Below are 20425 nucleotides of genomic sequence, written 5' to 3'. Positions count from 1 at the left end.
CATTTCTCCAGAATGTATTGTGTAGCGTTTGAAATCCATAAAGTGGAAGTGTTGCTGTCACATCCGACACGACAGATTGCTGCAAAACGATGAAGTCTGAGTAAGGGAAACCTGGGAACTTATAATTGGGCTTCCCAAACAAGTGAGGAACAATGAAAACTTGCGCACATCTCAATCTCAAAATGTACGTAGATGGAAGCAGAGGTTTCTGCATGACTGGCTTTGCTGTGTATTGTACAGAGTTACATTTCCACACGCTTCCACCCCTATTTTCGTATATGTTGTCTTAATATGTTACTGTCTTAACCTGACGCAGGGGCAATTTAACTTGGATCTGGGACTTAGTGACCTTGAAAACACAGAAAACAACGGGTCATTTGCCTTCGTAATTTTAAGTCCTTTCTTTACGCTTTAAGGATTACGATATTGAATATTTATGTTAGGGAAATTATGATAATATTAATATAATAGAATGGTTATAAATTACCTTATCTTATTATAAATTATCTTAAAAATGCATTCGGTATAGACCACAACAGCCGGTCACGGTAGCCGAGCGGTCTAAGGCGTGCACTGTCTTCGCTCGCTCGGAAGCCGGGATCGTGGGTTCGAATCCCACTCAGGGCATTTTGTGTGCGTTTTTCTGTGTTTGTGTACAGGTAGAGGCCTTGCGACGAGCTGATCACTCGCCCAAGGAGTCCTACCGTATGTCTAAGATCTAGAAAAACCGAAGTGAACGGAGAAGTTAATGGAGGTAGGCCTAGGCCCACTGGAGCTGTAGTGCCAAGGAAAAAAAAAGTAGACCACAACATGAGCTTCCTTAATGAACGCGTGATTCAAATTATGAGATTTTCTCTATTTACTTCCGGTTCTGTTCTGATAGTGAGAAGAAAAGAGAATTGCGCCGGTCACGGTAGCCGAGCGGTCTAAAGCATGAACCGTCTTCGCTCGCTTGGAAACCGGGATCGTGGGTTCGAATCCCACTCAGGGCATGGATGTTTATGTGCGTTTTTCTGTGTTTGTATACAGGTAGAGGCCTTGCGACGAGCTGATCACCCGCCCAAGGAGTCCTACCGAATGTGTAAGATCTAGAAAAACCGAAGTGAACGGAGAAGTTCATGGAGGTAGGCCTAGGCCCACTGGAGCTGTAGTGCCAAGGAAAAAAAAAGTAGACCACAACATGAGCTTCCTTAATGAACGCGTGATTCAAATTATGAGATTTTCTCTATTTACTTCCGGTTCTGTTCTGATAGTGAGAAGAAAAGAGAATTGCGCCGGTCACGGTAGCCGAGCGGTCTAAAGCATGAACCGTCTTCGCTCGCTTGGAAACCGGGATCGTGGGTTCGAATCCCACTCAGGGCATGGATGTTTATGTGCGTTTTTCTGTGTTTGTATACAGGTAGAGGCCTTGCGACGAGCTGATCACCCGCCCAAGGAGTCCTACCGAATGTGTAAGATCTAGAAAAACCGAAGTGAACGGAGAAGTTCATGGAGGTAGGCCTAGGCCCACTGGGGCTGTAGTGCTAAGGGGGGGGAAGAGAATTGCAGTGATGATGATAAAGATTAATAGATATATCAGCAGTTTTCCTTCATGAGATTTACTTGTGTTAACGCTGAGTTTGCTGTAGAAGATTCTGTAATCCTTTTACTCTGGACGACTTTTTCTCTCAACCCAACTAAATCGACAGTCATAAAGCTGCTTCAGAGTATAAGGACGCGGCGAGAAACTCTGAGATGATGGAAACGCGCCCTGTTCTTCATCACTGGTCGATTAAACTAATCCTCTGATACAGGATGATTCAAATATTTGTATACATTTCGTTTCCTCCTTAATCAGAATTATGAACGTCGCCTTTTTCAGAATAATATTTGAGAATGAGGGGCAAGGTGGTACGGAAATAACTCAGACTCCCTTAACATTTTACGAATTAATGGTCTTATCTACATTGATCTATGCACGACAGTGCTGGGTCCAGATAAACAACAGGACAGCCAAACTTGAGGCAGCTGAAGCGACACAATTAAGGGCTGTTGCGGGTTACAGGAGAACAGAACATATCATAAACCAACACAGTCTGACAAGAACTAGATACATTTAACGTCCTAGATGAAAGCAGTGGCGTATCTATTTCAGCACCTAGAAACAATATAAGAAGCGGATTTGCTAAAGGATTTTACTAGTATATGAAAATGTAGGCCGGTCACGGTAGCTGAGTCGTCTAAGGCATGCACTGTCTTCACTCGCTTGGAAGCCGGGATCGTGGGTTTGAATCCCACATAAGGCATGGATGTTTGGTATGTGTATGTGTTTATTCTGTGTTCATGTTTTCCTGTGTCTATGTAGAGTCCTTGCGACGAGCTGATCACTCGTCCAAGGAGTCCTACCGCGTGTAAAATGATAAAAATCAAGGGAAAAAACCTCGACGCCGCGAAGTATAAGAGGAATGGATTAAGTAAAATAATTGGAAAGGTAGGAAAATAAGAGAAAAGGTAATGTTGTTCCTGTGCTTAATTAAGCACCACGCCATGAAGACGGATGGGGGAGTGGAGATATAGCTCCACTATTCTTGACCGCGGTGCTAGATAGAGGCGAATGGTCAGCTTCACGCCCAAGCGGCATTACTCGCAAGGGAAAAAGCCCCCGGTATGCATTGGTTAGGAACCTAAGTGGCACCTACATTCGGTCTGGACGCTATGGAAAGAGGACGATATATTTCCTATGATGGAAATCGATCCCCGACCGTCCAGCTCGTAGCCTATCACTATACAAACTGAGCTATATAAAAGATGAACGGATCAATTCTAATTTGAAATAATAACATTATATTTCAACATCCTGTTGCATTAATATTTCACTCATTCGCCTGCTTCCGTCTGTAATGTAAACACAATGTTTTATTTTAAAATGTCATTTGCAATCATATAAAAATTCATAAATGGCATTAAAATCAAATTTTCTGTTTATTTGTTGCAATATGTTTCGGCCTCACGAGGCCATCTTCAGACAACGGTTAACTGATCGAAATCACTGGACTGCATGGACTCACACGTCAATATATTTACATGCTATTATTTCACGTCTTCGTATTCGAGAATGTAAGCCCGCATTTTCCTCACGCTATTTTCGTGTTGCGGCGTTCATGCTGTCTTCCTTTGTGCGTAGTTTATCTAGGTCGGGCGTGTGTCCCTTTTATTGATTTCTAATTCGAATCACACATTAATCGTTGTAGATAACTGTAATGATTATGATGGTGACGAATTTCATAATTTGTAACAACTACTGATTCTTAGATTGTGAAATTATGCGCTCTCTGACGTCATTGCTTACGTCAAAATTTGCCTTCTCCAGACACAACTCCTGAGTAATTAGACGACCTGCTTCCGGTGTAACGGATTCGATTCTCGAATCCTGAGAGTTCTTTCATGGTTTTTCTCACTCTGCCTAGAGGAGCAATGCGACAGTACATTCAAATAAGACACGAAGTTTATTTTTGCATCCTGCTTTCACCGTTCATAGATCTCCTCTCATTTGACGTTATAAAGGCTTTGGTGTTCGAATAGGTAGGTCGCACACCGGCATGCGTCAAGACATGTAACAGTCAAGACACGATTTCTGCGACATAACGCAAAGAAAGGAGCTCAGTTGAAACGAATGAGATTATGAAAACCGCCGCACACCGGTCTGAGTCATGATGCTGACGTCAGCTTCATGCTGTCGAATCACGAATGAAGCAAGACTGCGTCTTTTGTCTCATATCTTGATGCTTGTCTTGATGCAGTTGGTGTGCGGCCGCCCATAGACATCATTAACAACTAAAGATGTGTCGCATTTTTCCCAGCTATAATATATTTATTATCGAAATGAAAGGTAAATGAAGAAAGTTCCAGTCTTCCACCATGCAGTAACGACTACGGATACACGCACACAGATGCAGACGTAAATATAATTCGGTGTACGGGAAACTGTTGTAATAATATCCTCTCATCTATGCCCAGATCTATCAAACATTCTCTTACATTCAGTTTTCCAGACTGAAATTTCGTGTACATTTCTCATTTACTCCATGCTTTTTTTTCCGTCCGTAGAAGTACAGCCCAAGTTATACACTTGCAGCAAACAAAATGATATCGTAAAGGTAAATGTAAAATTGTCCCTGTGCTTAACTAATTAAGCACTACACCACGAAGGCTTGCGGGGGAGCAGATGTATAGATCCACATTTTCTTGACCTCGGCACTAGGTGGAGGTGAATGGTCAATTCACGGCCCGGCCCCTTTACCACCGGGGAAAGATCTCCCGGTACCCATTGGATAGGGTGTTGGGTGGACTCGAGAGACGGTCTGGACAACTTAGAGAAGAAAATTCTTGCCCCTACCAGAACTCGAACTTCAACCCCTCGGTCGTCCAGCCCGTATATTCTTTATTAATTTAAATAGAATATGTGAACGCAAAAGATTCTAAATTGGATTATATTAAGTATTATCCGAAATTAATAAGTTCCTAACTTGTTCATGAATTTACCTTTGATATGTTATCTTCATTTCAAAATAATATATTTATTCTCTGGCACATTTTCAATGTATTTATTAACTCCCTATTTTGGTTTTGTGCTTCATTCTAGCAACTAAGCCTCGTTTGATAACGGGAGAGATGAATCACATAAGTCCAACAAGAAGCTTTAATGTATTAGAAGGTGTGACCCTCCGGTTCGTGTGAGATAACTTGCTGCAGCAGCTAATGTCCCCCATTTACGACGGAGGTCTCTGGTGCACAATTTCCCCTGTGACTGAGACTCAAGCAAATCAAATTTGAGACGTCTTTCTACCTTTACAACCGCTGCATGACGCTCATGTAAGATTTTCTCTCTTGATATACGAATCAAATAGCGCCTTCTGAACACGCAATAATGTCGAGCGAAAATTACATCACATTATTGCTCAGGGGAGTTACTGATTAAAATATATAGGCATGTAGTGTGTAGAGAGGAGTAGGAAATTACTATTTACTTGGAGACTGGATGGGGCTGTTCATAGTATTGTCACATGATTGAGTGACTATAGACGGGGTTTTGTATTGATGACCAAATTTATTGGTCTCTTTTACATACATTTCAATATTACATACACTAGTGTCTGCGGTCTCGTCTTCACTAACTGTTGCTGGGTAGCGGCTTCCAACTACGGACATTCCTCTTCCTCTGTGTCCCCGAACTATCCCCGGCCTCACCTACCTGCTTCTCAAAGGAACAGCTCACAAGACCGAACAACAGCAGTCTAGCTCAGTCATTCAGAAGACAACTCAACTCAACTCAACTCAACTCAACTCAAGTCGACTGACTGAACTGCCCTGCTTATAACGTCTCGGTACGGACCGCACAGAAAACACCGCTACTCTGTTGCAGTTCACGGATCATTGTCTAGTAACAGCGGTTGTCTAGCAACGGGTCTGCATGCCACAGTATGAAATAATCAACACCAATTTATTAATTTGCTTTCTTTTTCCTGCTTTCTTTAGTGTATCTGCAGGCCCGCACCGTCGATCGGTTGAGTGATTAGTGAGTAATGAATTAGGAAGGCTGTGAAAAGAAGCTGCACAGCCAAGTTTGAGATACTATGCCGGAATTTATCAACAGGAACTGAGTAAAACTAAGTCAGAATATCCGCTCTGTTAGCCAAGATTTGAACCTGTAACCTGCCGCATACGAAATAGTGCTAACCATTCGACCGCGGTTCTTCATAATATCGGGCTACAAGTTCATTGACAGATGAATTAAGCTTCAGCATCTGCGGTCAGTTTTCGTGCAAAATTCCCCCCAGCTTCTCCCCCTCTCCTTTAGCATTAGGCTCGGTAAGTTGGCTCGAGCAGTGTGACTCCTGGGTGAGAGTTTCGTGGATTCCTTCAGGCTCCTCGTGCAAATGCTGGGACAGTTCTTCCGGGTTAATAAATTAAACCCCCTTTTAAAGAATAAAAACTCTACATGTCAAACACTGTTTTTTTTTCTTTCAGAGACTGTTTCTCTCTTCTAGATGCTTTCTGTCTTCCTTAGCATCCTACTGCCTTGCTGAGACTGTTCATAGCTTCCAGAGAGAATGTCTGTCTTTTAGAGACTCTCACTATCTTCCAGAGTCTGTTTCTGCCTCTCAGAGACTTTCAATATCTTCCGCCGGAGACTGTTTGTGCCTTTCAGAGACTCTCACTCTCTTCCAGAGACTGTTTCTGCCTCTCAGAGACTTTCAATATCTTCCGCCGGATACTGTTTCTGCCTCTCAGAGACTCTCACTATCTTTCGGAGACTGTTTCTGTTTTTCAGAGACTCTCACTATCTTCCGGAGACTGTTTCTGTTTTCAGAGTCTCTCACTATCTTCCGGAGACTGTTTCTGCCTCTCAGAGACTTTCAGTATCTTCCGCCGGATACTGTTTCTGCCTCTCAGAGACTCTCACTATCTTTCGGAGACTGTTTCTGTTTTTCAGAGACTCTCACTATCTTCCGGAGACTGTTTCTGCCCCTCAGAGACTCTCACTATCTTCCGGGGACTGTTTCTGCCTGTGAGAGTCTCTCACTATCTTCCGGAGACTGTTTCTGCCTCTCAGAGACTCTCACTATCTTCGGGAGACTGTTGTGTGAGTGTATAAGGTGCAGTGAATGCAATTATCCAATCCAAAACCCGTCTGTAAGTCACACCTATACGTGAAGACATCTTAGGGCTCGACTGCTTCTTTCCACGTTCTTAAGAATGCAACGTTCACCATTCATCTTAACATTCGGTGGTGCATGAGCTGAAACACTGACAGCATCGGGAAGGTAGCCCTGAATATGACGTAAATTGATCATTTAGATTCAATACTAAATCAATCGCCGACTATAGAAGCAGAGACAATCGCCGACACTTGAGACTCACATCAACTTTGCGAATTTCGATGTAACAATTCGGATTTATCTGCGCTTAGTCGCCGTGAAAATTTTGGATTTCAACGTATCAATATCAGCGTTCAGAACTGCATCCACATGTAAANCCTTCATGTTGTGGGTTCAGGAAGAGTAATAGAAATATGACGTCACAGATGGTAACGTTCTGTGGGGGGAACGTTATACGGAGTACTGTGTTAGAGGTTGGAGACAAATGGTTATGTTTACTAGTTACGAAGTGCGTCAGTTTTCAGATCACTGAAGCAGATCCACAAATATATGTTTGCATCGAGAAAGATTAATATCTTGTTCATTTCTCTGGATAGGCGGTATAGTTGTTGTTTTCCCACAGAGAGCGTTTGTAGATTTAAGAACGTTTAGTTTGATTTTGTTTACGTTTATAACCATTCATACTGGAAGACGCCGTAGAGATCGTTAATTTGTTTATTTAACAACCTACAAATCACGGCTACAATTAATTGCAACAATATTGCGGGGTTTCACACTTTATAACCCTATTCGCAAATCAGTTCACTCTATCTTCAGTAGGCTACACGTATTCACAGTACGGGAGCTATACAAGTCTCTCTGTCTCACACACTCCCAATTACACAATCACACACACGTCCGGTTCTTCTTTCCGCGACGGCTGCTATACTCCAACTGTAGTCGGCTGACTGGAGAACTGTTGATAACACACTCGCTCGTAGGCTTGCTCGGAACTGAACTCGGCGATGGCCACATTACAATATTATGTGTAGTCATAAAATCTAAATGTTTTTAATTATACAGTGACAGTATATTATTTATTGTGGCGTATTGGGTAATAAAGGGGCCGATCACAGTGGTCTAAGGCGTGAACTGTCTTCGATCGCTTAAACACTGGGATCGTGGGTTCGAAGCCGACTTGAGTCATGGTTGTCTGTCTGGTTGTAAGTCTATCAATGATTTCTGAAATTTATATTATTCATCAATTTCTGTTTAAACTGAACCTTTTCTAAGAAAAGTTATAAAGTTTGTATTTCGTGCAGAAGCGCGTTTTATGTTTGACACAGAAGAACCAGAAGCAGCCGTCAGTAATCGCCGTACCGCCCATTAACACGTTTTGTCGACGTCTGTTCAGTATTTTTGTGAAACAGAATATGCGGACGGATGCACACAACAGCCACATTATACATCAATTTTTATGCACTTTTTGTAAAGAGCATATAAAATTGAAAATTTGCATTGACTAACCTTTCTTTCTGCCGATGAATAACTTGCATTTATTCTACCACAAACCGTTGTTATGTGAAACACCGAAACGTTCTTTGGTGCGTTATTTTACGGGGAACTTGCGTTTTGCTGAATAAGGAAGAGGGCGCTCTTTGAAGCCTCTTTGGTGATATAGGTTACTTACTACAGCCAGGGCTAGGAGAGGAGGAGTGTACATCTGTGCAGCTACACGTATTGTGTGTTTCGGCCATATTTCAAGTGTGACAGGAGCAATATTGCCCAATTTCTCCGTCTTGTCTGATATGAGGTGTTAGGTTCGGTATTGAGCGCATCTGTGGCCCTGTGTAAGTCCAAGGGGACTTGGCAGAGAAGAGACTACCAAAACACAAATAGGTTATGAAAAATATTGGAAGAAGTGTAACAAAGGCTAGGAGAAACGAGGAAATCAAAATAAGAAATAGTATCACATGGCACTAAGAAATAACTACATATCATAAATAAAGTCCGAAGTTTTGCTCGTTTCTTTCTGGGTTCTGTTATTCTTGGTGATTATCGAAGTTACTTGTAACATGACGGTCTCTGTTCTACACCGCAGTTGCTTTGCTCACTCGAATTAACGGAACACAAAGAGTCAGGTTAAATTTTATAACATTCTTACTGTAATAGTCAGAGTTACTGGGGTTTCGCAAAATTTTCACTTTTTCTATGCAGTGGTGCTCATGCACTTGGTTTTGTTGGCTACGTTTGTAGCATAAATTTCTACCTCCATTTCCATCCTAGTTCCACGAATGTGCATGCTCTATCACAATTGTTATTCTATATTTTCCTGTTATTTCCCCCTGAATTAGCTTGGTCTCAGGCAATTAAATAGCTGTAGTGAATCTGACAGGGGCTGTCCAGTGATTGAGGTTAGCTCTTTCTAAGGGATCCAACAGAGTAGGTGTTCCCCCTCATCCGAGGAAGAAAACAGATCCAATTTCCGAAACATTGTGTTTTCTAGCCTCTAGAATACCGGACGATGGACAAAGTCCGGAAAATAAGTAATTCTGAGTATTAAACATACCATCGTCAGAACCCTTTAGAACCTAATTATTACTGTAAGTCTGTACGTCTTAACCTTTTCGGGGTAGCGCAGTCGGTATAGCGACTGCCTACGGGCTGGACGACCGAACGGTCGGAGTTCGAGTCCCGGTAGAGTTAAGAATTTTCTCTTCTACATATGGTGAGACCGGCTGTGGGGCCCACCTAGCCTCCTATCCAGTGAGTACCGGGAACCCTTTCCCCGGGGGTAAAGCGGCCGGGACGAGAAACTGACCACCCAACTCAAGGTAGTGCCGAGGTCAAGTATGGATCTATACATCAGCTCCTCCATACGCCTTCATGGCTTAGAGCTTAATTAGTTTAGCACAGGGACAACTTTACCTTTTACCTTTCTCATACATTTAAGCCTCTGTTAGGCTAACTGCCGTTACAACGGTAATACGGTTATGTAACTGCAAGAAATAGCCTCTGGGAAGAGTTCATGAGGTGTACATTCCTTCAATTTCTCAGTTTGATTACGTGAGAAGGCTACCAAGAACCATAAATTAATAGTTACACAATTGAATAATCCATTTGTGCACATAATTTTCACTAGCACGTGTTTACATTTGTCTGATATAACCTAGAATTTTAGTATCTAAGCACTGTTTGTTATTGCTATCACATAACTGGGAATACGCACAGAATACATTCCTACTGCATATATTTATATTCATACTCGTCTATTATCATTATTATTATTTTGTTTCATTTTATTTGCGTGTAAAGTGCCTGTTCAGATCCTGTCTACGTTAAATTTGTCATATATATAACCACAAAGTTTCGCGCTGTTGTCATGTTTGTAAATGTTCGCTTGCATAAGTTGTTATTTTACTTTATCCAAAAAAGTGTCATAAAAAAGAGGCCTATGCACATTTTCTAAGATCTGTTACCCTACATCATACCATGGACATAGGTCAAGAAGCGCTAGCGTTGTTCCCGCGACCGCCATGTTGTTGCTGATTGTACGAAGTCAAAGCGTACAGCGTCGAGGTGGCCTCCAGTTCATAACATTTCCTTGAAAGTCGGTAATTTGTTCCAAACTTGAAAGGCTCGATAGACATATAGCAAGGGCCATATGCAATAAGGTGACGTCATGTCTAGTTTCTGTCCTTAAGAAAGGAAAGCAAAGTAAGAAAAAGACTTCAGATAGAACATGCAGGAGCTTTCTCAGCCATGTCCTTACGATAATTCCACATAAAACCGAAGGACACAAAAATTACCTCCTACACCATGTCGTTAATTTATATTATAGGAAATTTAACCATAAAATTTTATGCTAAAACTGACAGGCAGTTAGCTTTGTAAGTGACTGGCCGCGCCACAGCTCAAGCGGTTAGTCGATGGCTTCCCACCGCTGAGGCCCGGGTTCGATCCCGGGGTCTGGTCAAGTGGGATTTATGGTGGAGAAAGTGGCGTTGGGGGAGGTTTTCTCCGAATACTTTGGTTTCCCCTGCCAATCTTCATTCCACCAATTGATCCACAATCACCCTCACCTATCATCTGGGGCTGGTACAATAGGCCAGAAGTGGCCGCAATACAAGGGACTTAGTCTCACCCCACTAGCAAAAAAATAAATCTTCGTAAGTGTATAGTGCTAAGGGAACTGTAATAATCCGGTACTAGTTATATTTCTAGGTTGTCTTTCGATATTATTATAACGTAAAAAAAGGTAAGAAGAGTAAAGTTATCCTTATCATAAGCGGCGAAGGCCCATAGGACTGTGAGGCGTCCAGAGAATCAAATCACAGATGGAGGCGAGGTTGTCAGGCTTACTCGCCGGCCGCCTTTTACCTCCCAGGAAGTTTGCTGGTACTCATTTCTGTTAGAGACTGAGTCGACCTCAGGCGGCTGGAAGGATTACGACAATTGGAGAATTTCAACGACCTGATCAGTAATGGAACCCACGACCTTTGGAGTTGTAGCACAGTGCCTCAACCAATTACGCTACTGCGTATTCAGGTGACTCGATTATTTACAACACAGTTCAGTTGACACAGGATAAGTTACGGGCAGAGGACAAATTTTTCATAAATGTTTTGATTTAAGGAAAAAAGTATTTTTTTTTTATTTTTAGTGGGGTGGGACTAAGTCCCTTGTACTGCGGCCACTTCTGGCCTATTGTACCAGCCCCAGATGATAGGTGAGGGTGATTGTGGAGCAATTGGTGGAATGAAGATTGGCAAGGGAAACCGAAGTACTCGGAGAAAACCTTACCCAGCGCCACTTTGTCCACCACAAATCCCACTTGACCAGACCCGGGATCGAAACCGGGCCTCCGCGGTGAGAAGCCAGCGACTAACCGCTTGAGCTATGGCGCGGCCAAGGAACAAAGTAAATAGTACATAAGTAAATAAGGTCTAAAAGTTTATGACGATGGTGCACCAGTACAAATATGTTTCTGGACATTATCCATCGTCCTGTTTTTATCTAAAAACACTGTCTTGAATTTAAAAGTCTGCAACTCCGTCAGGTATAGGTTGAATATGAAAATTTGGTTTTCTTATGTTGGTACCGTAAGGAGCATTTCTTCTCTTCACTGATGATTTCTATTTTAATAGTTTTTTAGCTCTCGCAGGTGGTTCGTGCTGTATGCTTGTACACCCCATCTTGGTGCTGGTATAGGTGTGCGGAGATAGGGACTAGCTCCATCGATTGGGATCAACTGAGTAGGTTTAACCTGACGACGGAGACAGAATCCAGTCTCCGAAACGTTGTGTTTTGAAAAATAAACATGACTGTGTTTTAAGATAAAGATAAGATGATGGATAATGTCCAGAAACATAATATTTGTACAAATACACAAATAGTTTATTTTTCTTTCTTTCTCAATCCGTTCCTTTAATACCTTTTCGGCGTTGAGGTTGTTTTTTTATCATTTTACAGACGGTAGACTCCTTGGACGAGTGATCAGCTCATCGCAAGGCATCTACATAATCACAGGACAACACAAACACAGAATAAACAAATACACACACCAAACATCCGTGCCTTGTGTGGGATTCGAACCCACGCTCCCGGCTTCCGAGCGATCGAAGACAGTACATGCGTTAGACCGCTCGGCTACCGTGACCAACTAAATAGTTTATTACAGACAGTAAATACAATACTACGTATAATGTAATTCAGACTTCAGTAAGTGCAGCATAGATCTGTCACGGATTCATTAAATAATCCATCATCTTTAAAACATGTTCACATACGCTGTGTAAGTATCTTAAATTCCCAGTATTGTTGATTTACGTGAAGTAATCAGTTTGTCCTTTCCAGAAATTGAGATGGTTCGTGACAGATCAAATGTAGCGATGTTTCAATAGAGTGGATTTGATACCTGAAAGCCAGACTGTACTAGGAAAGAGTGCATAGCTGTGGGGGGGGGGAGATTGATTTAATTCATTACACGAGGCAAGAGGTAGGTTTCTTAACAGCACGTCTCACCAGGCAAGGTAACATTATCAGAGTAGCCAGAGACCGCTCCGCGACATCACGTACAACGGGCGTCATCTAATTTTCTTACTTCACCAAATGCAGAGAAATAAGACACGGATAGATGGGAAAGAGACGATAATTTTCATCTTGGTTGAAGCCTGTGAAAGTTGGAGTTAGATGGAGCTCAATATACGCCTGTGTTTTTCCTTTTATCATTTCTTTTTTCAGACCTAATATAATACTTTATGTTCACTCACTCACGGTGAGAAGAAGAAGAAGAAGAAGAGCTGAGCTCTTCCTGAGAATCCTTAATTATGCAGATATTCGAGAACTTCCGTTATGGAACTCGAATATTCATTACCATGTTCACAAGAGCCCTCCACTTGTCCCTATCCTGAACCAGATCAATCCAATCCATACGACTTCATGTCTAGACTTCTTCAGTCTGTAAAAGTACTACGCCTTATGGTCCAGTAATTTCAGCATCATGTATACATACTGCCTTCATCTACAGGGTAAAATTTTGAGTGTCTTCGACACTCAAAATGCAGGCTATATGTTTCTCCGAAACGTCTTCGAAATTTACCGGACTATACGGCCTTATATCCTATAAGAATGTAGGTCCGTCCTCTAGGTAGACTAGTTAGCTCGTTAAGGTTTCTGTAGCGTCTCCTTCCTTAATCTAATCTATAATTATTACTGGAAATATGTTTCTGTTGCAGGTGGACCGGTCAGACCTCGTTCAGTCGCCGGAATCGCCATGGAAATGTTCGAGCAACATCAGGGAACACACATCTTGCAAGTACGTTGCTTATACATGGCTGAGTAGGCTTGCTTCACAAACACTCTAAATGGTTTCTTCTCGATAACACTGTTGGTATTATGTTAGAGTAAGTAAAGTAAAAGTAAGAAGTAAAGCTATCCCTGTAACAGGCCGTGGAGGCCCATAGGTTTGTGAGACGTCGAGGCTCCCACATTTTGTAGGCAATCGGCTCACAGATGGCGATGAGGTCAGCCTTACGCGCCGGCCGCCCTTTGCCCCCAAGAATATTCCTGGTGCTCATTTCTGTTAGAGGTTGAGTCTACCCCAGGCCCATAGTGCGTCTGGAAGGATTAGGTCAATTGAAAAAAATCCAATGACCTCATCGGGATTCGATCTCGCGACCATCCGGCTTGTAGGATAGTGCCTCACCGCGTACCCCATTATGTTAGAGACCAGCACTTAAAGTGCTAACGTCGAGACTACGCAGCAGGACGTAGACTGTTCTGAACAGAGAGATTTCGTGCTTTTCCTCAGTCCCCTCCTGTCGTATGACGGCACCATGCTTCCTTTTCTGTCCTTTGAAACTTTATCCATAGCAGTCACCTTGCCACAAGTAAGTTTGCAATGGATACTGCTTCCTGTTATGTTGGTGTCCGCATACCTACTAAGTAAATTAGAGGTGCTATAAGCGGAAGGTCACGCGTTCGGGTCCCGATGAGGTGGATTTTTTTTTTTCAATTTACCTATCCTTCCAGGCGCACTAAGGCCCTGGGGTCGACTCGACCTCTAACAGAAATGAGGACCAGGAACCTTCCTGGGGGTAAAGGGCGGCCGGCGAGTAAAGCTGACAACCTTACCGCCATCTGTGAGCCGATTTTCTAAAGGAAGTGTGGGAACCTCGACATCTCACAACCCTATGAGCCTTCACAGCCAGTTAGAGGGATGGTTTTCCACCTTTAACGTCAGTAATGTCTCAAGACTTAAGCCTTCGACAAGGTACCTCACAGCTGAAAATGTCTGCAAATCTTTGGACGTTTTCAATAAACATAACATCTCTCTTGAGGATACATTTTCCTTTGTTTAACCATAATGAGTTACGTCATTATCGTGTTACCTTTATTACTCGTATATTATTATTTAGTATTAAATTTTAGCCTAGTTCTAGCCTTAGTCAAGATTTTGTTATGTATACTTTAAGCGCTCGCCTGTTATAGGCCACTTGCTGCTGGCGAGCACTTAAAGGAAATGAACTGAATGATCCATCCTTCTGCAGAGCCAAGTCCTATAAAGTTTGCCTCTTATGCCGCAACCAAAAAGGGGTTGAAGTTGTTTGTTTCTCAAAGGCATTGCTTTTTTGTACTGGATTAGATCTATCTTTAGTAATGTTTCTCGGAGTGAATTACCTTTTGTCATGTCCATCTGTTCATATGTATATAACAGCAATATGCTCATATTCTAAGAGAGGGAAAGGAATTTCCCTCAATCATCAGTGTGTCTAGAACGGCTATGTGGCACATCCATTCTCCTAACAAACGGCTCTCCATCCGGGGGAAAGGCGGCTGGAGCTTGAAATTGATCACTCGTCTCCATCTAGAGCCGAGACCTACAATCTCTATAGTCCTACATCAATACCCTTAGGCGACTTAGTCACATGGTCACGTTTCCTTGCCGCACACAGTCTGCTCACATTGCGCCGAACCGCATGGCTCAGAGTTCTTCTCTTTTATGGGTTATTTTACAACTTTGTCACTAACTGGACTCTGTAGCGTCGCATTTTAGATGATTGCTTGGTAATAAATTAGAAATTATTTGCAAGGAAGCAGTCGTAACTTGGTTGTATCCCGTAGGACTAAGGAAAACCATGAAAAATAGCAAGTAGGATAGCCGGTATCCCGGATGTCATTCGAATCAAGAGAATTGTCGGTGCGCCAGTCAGCTCAGCGGTATGTTCGCTAGTTGATATTCCCCGCCTTTATATCATCCGAATGTTCATTGCCGTGTTCACAAGAGCCCGCCACTAGGGCTTTATTCAGAGCCACTTGAGTCCAACTCACATCCTCGCGTCCTGTTTCTTTGTGAATGTTTCAGCACGCGGTAGCGCAGTTCGTTGAAGCAATATTCTTCAAGCCGGAAGGTCGCGGGTTCCATTCCTGATGAGATCATTGAATTTCTTTCAATTGACCTACTCCTTCCAGCCGCACTGTGACCATGGGGTCGACTCAGCCTCTAACATAAATGATTACCAGGAATCTTCTCGGATGTAAAGGGCGGCCGGCGCGTAAGGCTGATAACCTCACCGCCATCTATGAGCAGATTGTATAGAAAATGTGGGAGCCTCGATGTCTCACAACCCTATGGGCCTCCACGGCCTGTTACAGGGAGAGCTTTACCATTTTTGTCTTTCACTTATTTCAATATTAATCTTCATTCCGGTCAATTTTTCGTACAAGGTACATTCTTTTCACATTTTCCGACTAAATTTTCACGGGATTCTTGGATCACCTTAGTGCGTGGTAGGTGTCTTGCGCACCGTCCTTTACCTGATATGTCAACCCCATAATAATATTTTGAGAAGAAAGCAAATTGTCAAGCTCTTCATCGGGAAAGTGTCTCCATCCATGAGGTCTTCTGCAACATTTCCCAACACTGTAATTTGGCCACGCCATAGCTCAAGCGGTTAGTCGCTGGCTTCCCACCGCTGCGGCCCGGGTTCGATCCCGGGTCTGGTCAAGTGGGATTTGTGGTGGACAAAGTGGCGCTGGGGCAGGTTTTCTCCGAGTATTTCTGTTTCCCCTGCCAATCTTCATTCCACCAATTGCTCCACAATCACCCTCACCTATCATCTGGGGCTGGTACAATAGGCCAGAAGTGGCCGCAGTACAAGGGGCTTAGTCCCACCCCACTAGCAAGAAAAGAACACTGTAATTTTCTGTGATAAAGAGTTCTATAAGCCTATTTCGTATCTGGAGGAGCACCCCTTGTCGAGGAACCGAACAACTTGCATATTCATGACACTTTCCGTACTTAGATTATAAAATTATAAATTATAAATTAGATTATAAAATGTTCTGTGAAAATAATTTATACTTGTACATAATTCCTCATAATTATTCCCATGCTTTCTTGATGATAAGACTTCTGTCAAGTGAATTATTTTGAAGCACTTTGCAGTAAGTCACAACCACAGAAGTAGCTCATACCTTTCCAGTAACGGGTGAACTGCACTCATAATGAAATACTTAAGAAGTTTATGCCATTTAACAAAAATATTAACAACTTAACCATAAAATAGATGCTTTCTATTTATTATTTTCACGTTGCATATGTTTTCATATACTATGCGAATATCCCTGTGTAAATTTTGATGGCAGAAAAATATCAGAAGCAGCAGCGACGGCCAGAGACTAAGTCTTTTTCTCTTCCGCCCAACCAATTTGTGAAACTCTTCTTCGTCCTTTTTTTTTTCTGAGCTGACGTCTGCTCCCTCCGGTGTATAAAGAATGGTTCTAACGTCGTGACACGAATAACTACAAGCCAGTAACATGGGTGAGGCTACCATCAGGGTCGTGTGAAGAGGCACCCCCAGCATCTCCCTTCTTACCAAGTTTATGTGCGAAGGATTTTCTTAAAAACGAGCGCTTGGTTGGTGGCATTTTTTATTTTACCTTTGGTATAGTATTATAATAATGCCTCATATAGAGATTACGGGATGCTTCATTATAATTTTTTGATAGAAGTAATTGATTTTAATGGAAGGGAGTTGAGGAATGATTTCAGACGTTACCTAGTCCCGTAGAATGATGCTTCTATAAAATCTGTTATGTTTCTGTGTCATGTCAGCTATCATCTAGTCTATTCCCATGTTCACCTTTGTAAAATCATTGTTTGTGATATTCTATTGAATACTCTCTATATGAATGACTTACAGAGCCTATTTTCGTGACGTGTGGATGGCGTTAGGGTTCAGCTTCATAACATGTACTCTTCTCCAAGTATAATTAGAATGGTCAAGTCAAGGCGGATGATATGGGTAGGGTATGTAGCAGAAATGGGGGAGAAAAGGAATGCATATAGAATATTGGTGGCAAAGCCAGAAGGAAGAAGACCACTGGGAAGACCAAAGCGTAGGTGCGTGAACAATATTAAAATGGATCCTAGAGAGATAGGATTGAATGGTATGGGTTGGATTGATCAGGCTCAGGATAGGGACCAGTGGAGATCTCTTGTGAACACGGTAATGAGCCTTCGGGTTCCATAAAATGCTGGTGTTTCTTGACTAGTTGCGCAATTGGCGGCTTTTCAAGAAGGGCTCAGTTCCATGAGTGAGTGAATGAGTAGATGGCGTTAATAAATTTACCAGTTTCATCTCTCCTGTTCTGATTGTTGATCGTAATTGTGAGGTCGAATCTGTTGGCATATTTCATGGCCGTCACTACTTTATATATTCTGATGAAATTTTGTATTGAGGGTCTACGTTAAACATTGTCAGGGCAATTTGGCTGCGGGTCATGTCGGCCAAATTTAACCTCAACCTTACGTGAAAATCGAATCAAATTCTGTGGATCTCCTCTGCAACTGCTCCTCTTATAAAAGTGGATACGGCTTAAAATAGGAGATTCATCAGAATATGAAACTTTTGCCGTGAAAGTCTTTTGCTGTGTTGAATATTTTCTGAAATATGAGTAAAATGTTTTCTGGCTCCATTCAGTGCAATATCCGTGCCGTAATTAGCTCTCACGCAGTGGGGTTGAGTCTGCAGTCAGCAAACATCAATGCAAATGAGACGTGGAAAATATAAATAACATATTCAGAAAATTATATGGCATGTAGAACCATTGCTAGACAACGACCGCGAAATAAGCAGCTATAGAACAGCCGTTGCTAGGTAATTGCTTTGTAAACAACAGCCGTTACTAGGTAATAACCGCAACCGACAGACACGCAATAATAGAACTGTTGGAAGCGGTGTATCCTGTGCAGTCCGTGCTGAGACTATATAACGAGGAGCAGAGAATGTTACATAAGGACTACTACTGCAAGAGTTCAGGTGGAAAAAATCTCTGGTCTTGGGCCTCAAGGGGCCTGAAGCCAAGACGAACTGATTGGCGGTAAACCACCAGTGGTGAAGTCTTTGGCCCTGATTAGGAGAGAGTCTTGAGGCAGCAGTTACAAGAGTAGGAGTTAGCTGTGAGACAATCGCTGTCCAGTGAGGACGTGAACACGGAAGCTACTGCGTTGGAAGCCATTACCAGGCAACGACCGGTGAAGATACAAGTACAGCAGACTGAGAAGACATCGTACATGCTGTAGTGAATTGCAGAGTGTGTGAACTAGCAATAACGCTATACTTACTTGTAGTTACCAGTTGTGTGTACACATATAATTGTGCGGTATATCATATTACCAATCCAAACACTCTCTATACTCACACGTAATAAAGTGATAATATTCATACTTCAAAACCTCATTATCTTTCCACACTCTTTAAAGCACGTTTATTTCTTCTTTTATTCTGTGGTAATATGTAATTTATGTTGTTGGGAGCCACTGCTAGGCTGTTCAGATATCTGAATAGGCGTCTTTCATTAATCTAAATCACCAGTTAAACTCATATCCAAAGTGTCAGTGGGCTTGAGCACGCAATTGTTATGGCAAGGGTTAATCTTCCCGAAAAAGTGTTTCCGTTTGAGACATACCGGGTGGGTCGTGGCGCCAATTATGCCGTCTGAAATGTTTGTGGGCGTCATTCCATGAGAATGTCGGAGCAGTACTTCAAAACAACCTGAAATGTTTCATCCCTCACTTAATTCACTGTAAATATTCGCACTTTAATCACATGGCGTACAATTACCTTTCGAACCGAATCAGTATTGTTCATTACCTAACTAACTAAATTAAGTAGAGTTGTTCTTCTGAATCCTAGATGTTAGAGACATTCCGCAAATTTTAAGGATCACAAGAGCCTCTCCATCCCACTAGGCCATATCCTGAACCAGCTAAATTCTGCCCACACCTTTATATATTATTTTTTCTTCCTTGGCACTACAGCCCCAGTGGGCCTAGGCCTACCTCCATGAACTCTTTACATCTTATATCATACAAAATTTAATTTTAATATTATTCTCCCATTTACGTTAGGATTCTCAAGAAGTGTTTTCCGTCAATATTATAGGACTAAATTTGTATATGTATTTTTCGATAGCTCGCACATGAGACGTGTCCCATCCGTCTCATCGCTCATGATTTGATCAATTCAGTTACGAAAATAGAATAAATAAATACCAGCATCTCAGAGACTAGGCAACGGCCAACATAAATGACCTTATGGAACGAGTCATCCAGTGCTGTATGACTAACTCTCTCGACTTAAACGGTTTTAGTTTCAAATTTCTGCTTGGTTAATGACTGACCGCACAGATTCTCGAAGGTTTCCTTGCTTATGTCCAGGAAAATAATTTCAGATGAACCACGATCGACTCCTTCCAAATCTATTCCTATTCATCGATATGTTCTATTGATCTCATTTCGTGATACGCCTGTACAAAAGTGGCGGGTGTAATTTTCATAGTGTAGTCCATGACCGCCTCTGTGGTCTAGTGGTCAAGAGTTCGTGGCTACAGATCCAGATGTCCGGGTTCGATTCCCGGCGCTACCAGATTTTCTAAGAAGTAGTGGGTCTGGAACAGGGTCCACTCAGCCTCGTGAGGATGACTCAGGAGCTATTCCAAGGAAACAGCGGCTCCTGTCTAGAAAATCGAAAATTAACCGCCGTAGGGTTTCGTTGCGCTGACCACGTGACACCCTCTATCCGCTAAAAGCTGGCACCGACTTCGCCGACAAGTGGTGGTCGCTCGGCCGGTATAGTTCGCTTGCGGACTACAGGCCACGGAATTTGTTCTTTTTTATTTTAGTTATCAATGATTCTTCCTCTTCCGCGTGTTATGTTCTCTGTTCTAATCGTATTCAGACAGCGCATGCTGCAGACGTGTGACCGGACTCATTACACGGAGGATGAAGCCATCACAAAGGC

General features: G+C 42.4%; 1 protein-coding gene across 7 annotated transcripts in view; it reads left to right on the top strand.

The window, feature by feature from the left end:
• The window catches only part of LOC111869813 (protein trachealess), a 764956-nt gene that overhangs the window by 690001 nt on the left and 54530 nt on the right, over positions 1-20425 (top strand). For all 7 annotated transcript variants that reach the window (XM_023861599.2, XM_033753565.1, XM_033753568.1 and 4 more), the window contains one exon: positions 13355-13434. In XM_023861599.2, coding sequence (XP_023717367.1) covers positions 13355-13434 — 80 coding nt within the window. The remainder of the gene's footprint in view (positions 1-13354; positions 13435-20425) is intronic.

The sequence above is a fragment of the Cryptotermes secundus genome, unplaced genomic scaffold (assembly GCF_002891405.2).
Source record: "Cryptotermes secundus unplaced genomic scaffold, Csec_1.0 scaffold245, whole genome shotgun sequence".
In the NCBI taxonomy this organism is placed as follows: Eukaryota; Metazoa; Arthropoda; class Insecta; order Blattodea; family Kalotermitidae; genus Cryptotermes; species Cryptotermes secundus.
This window is presented reverse-complemented; position numbering and strand designations above follow the sequence as displayed.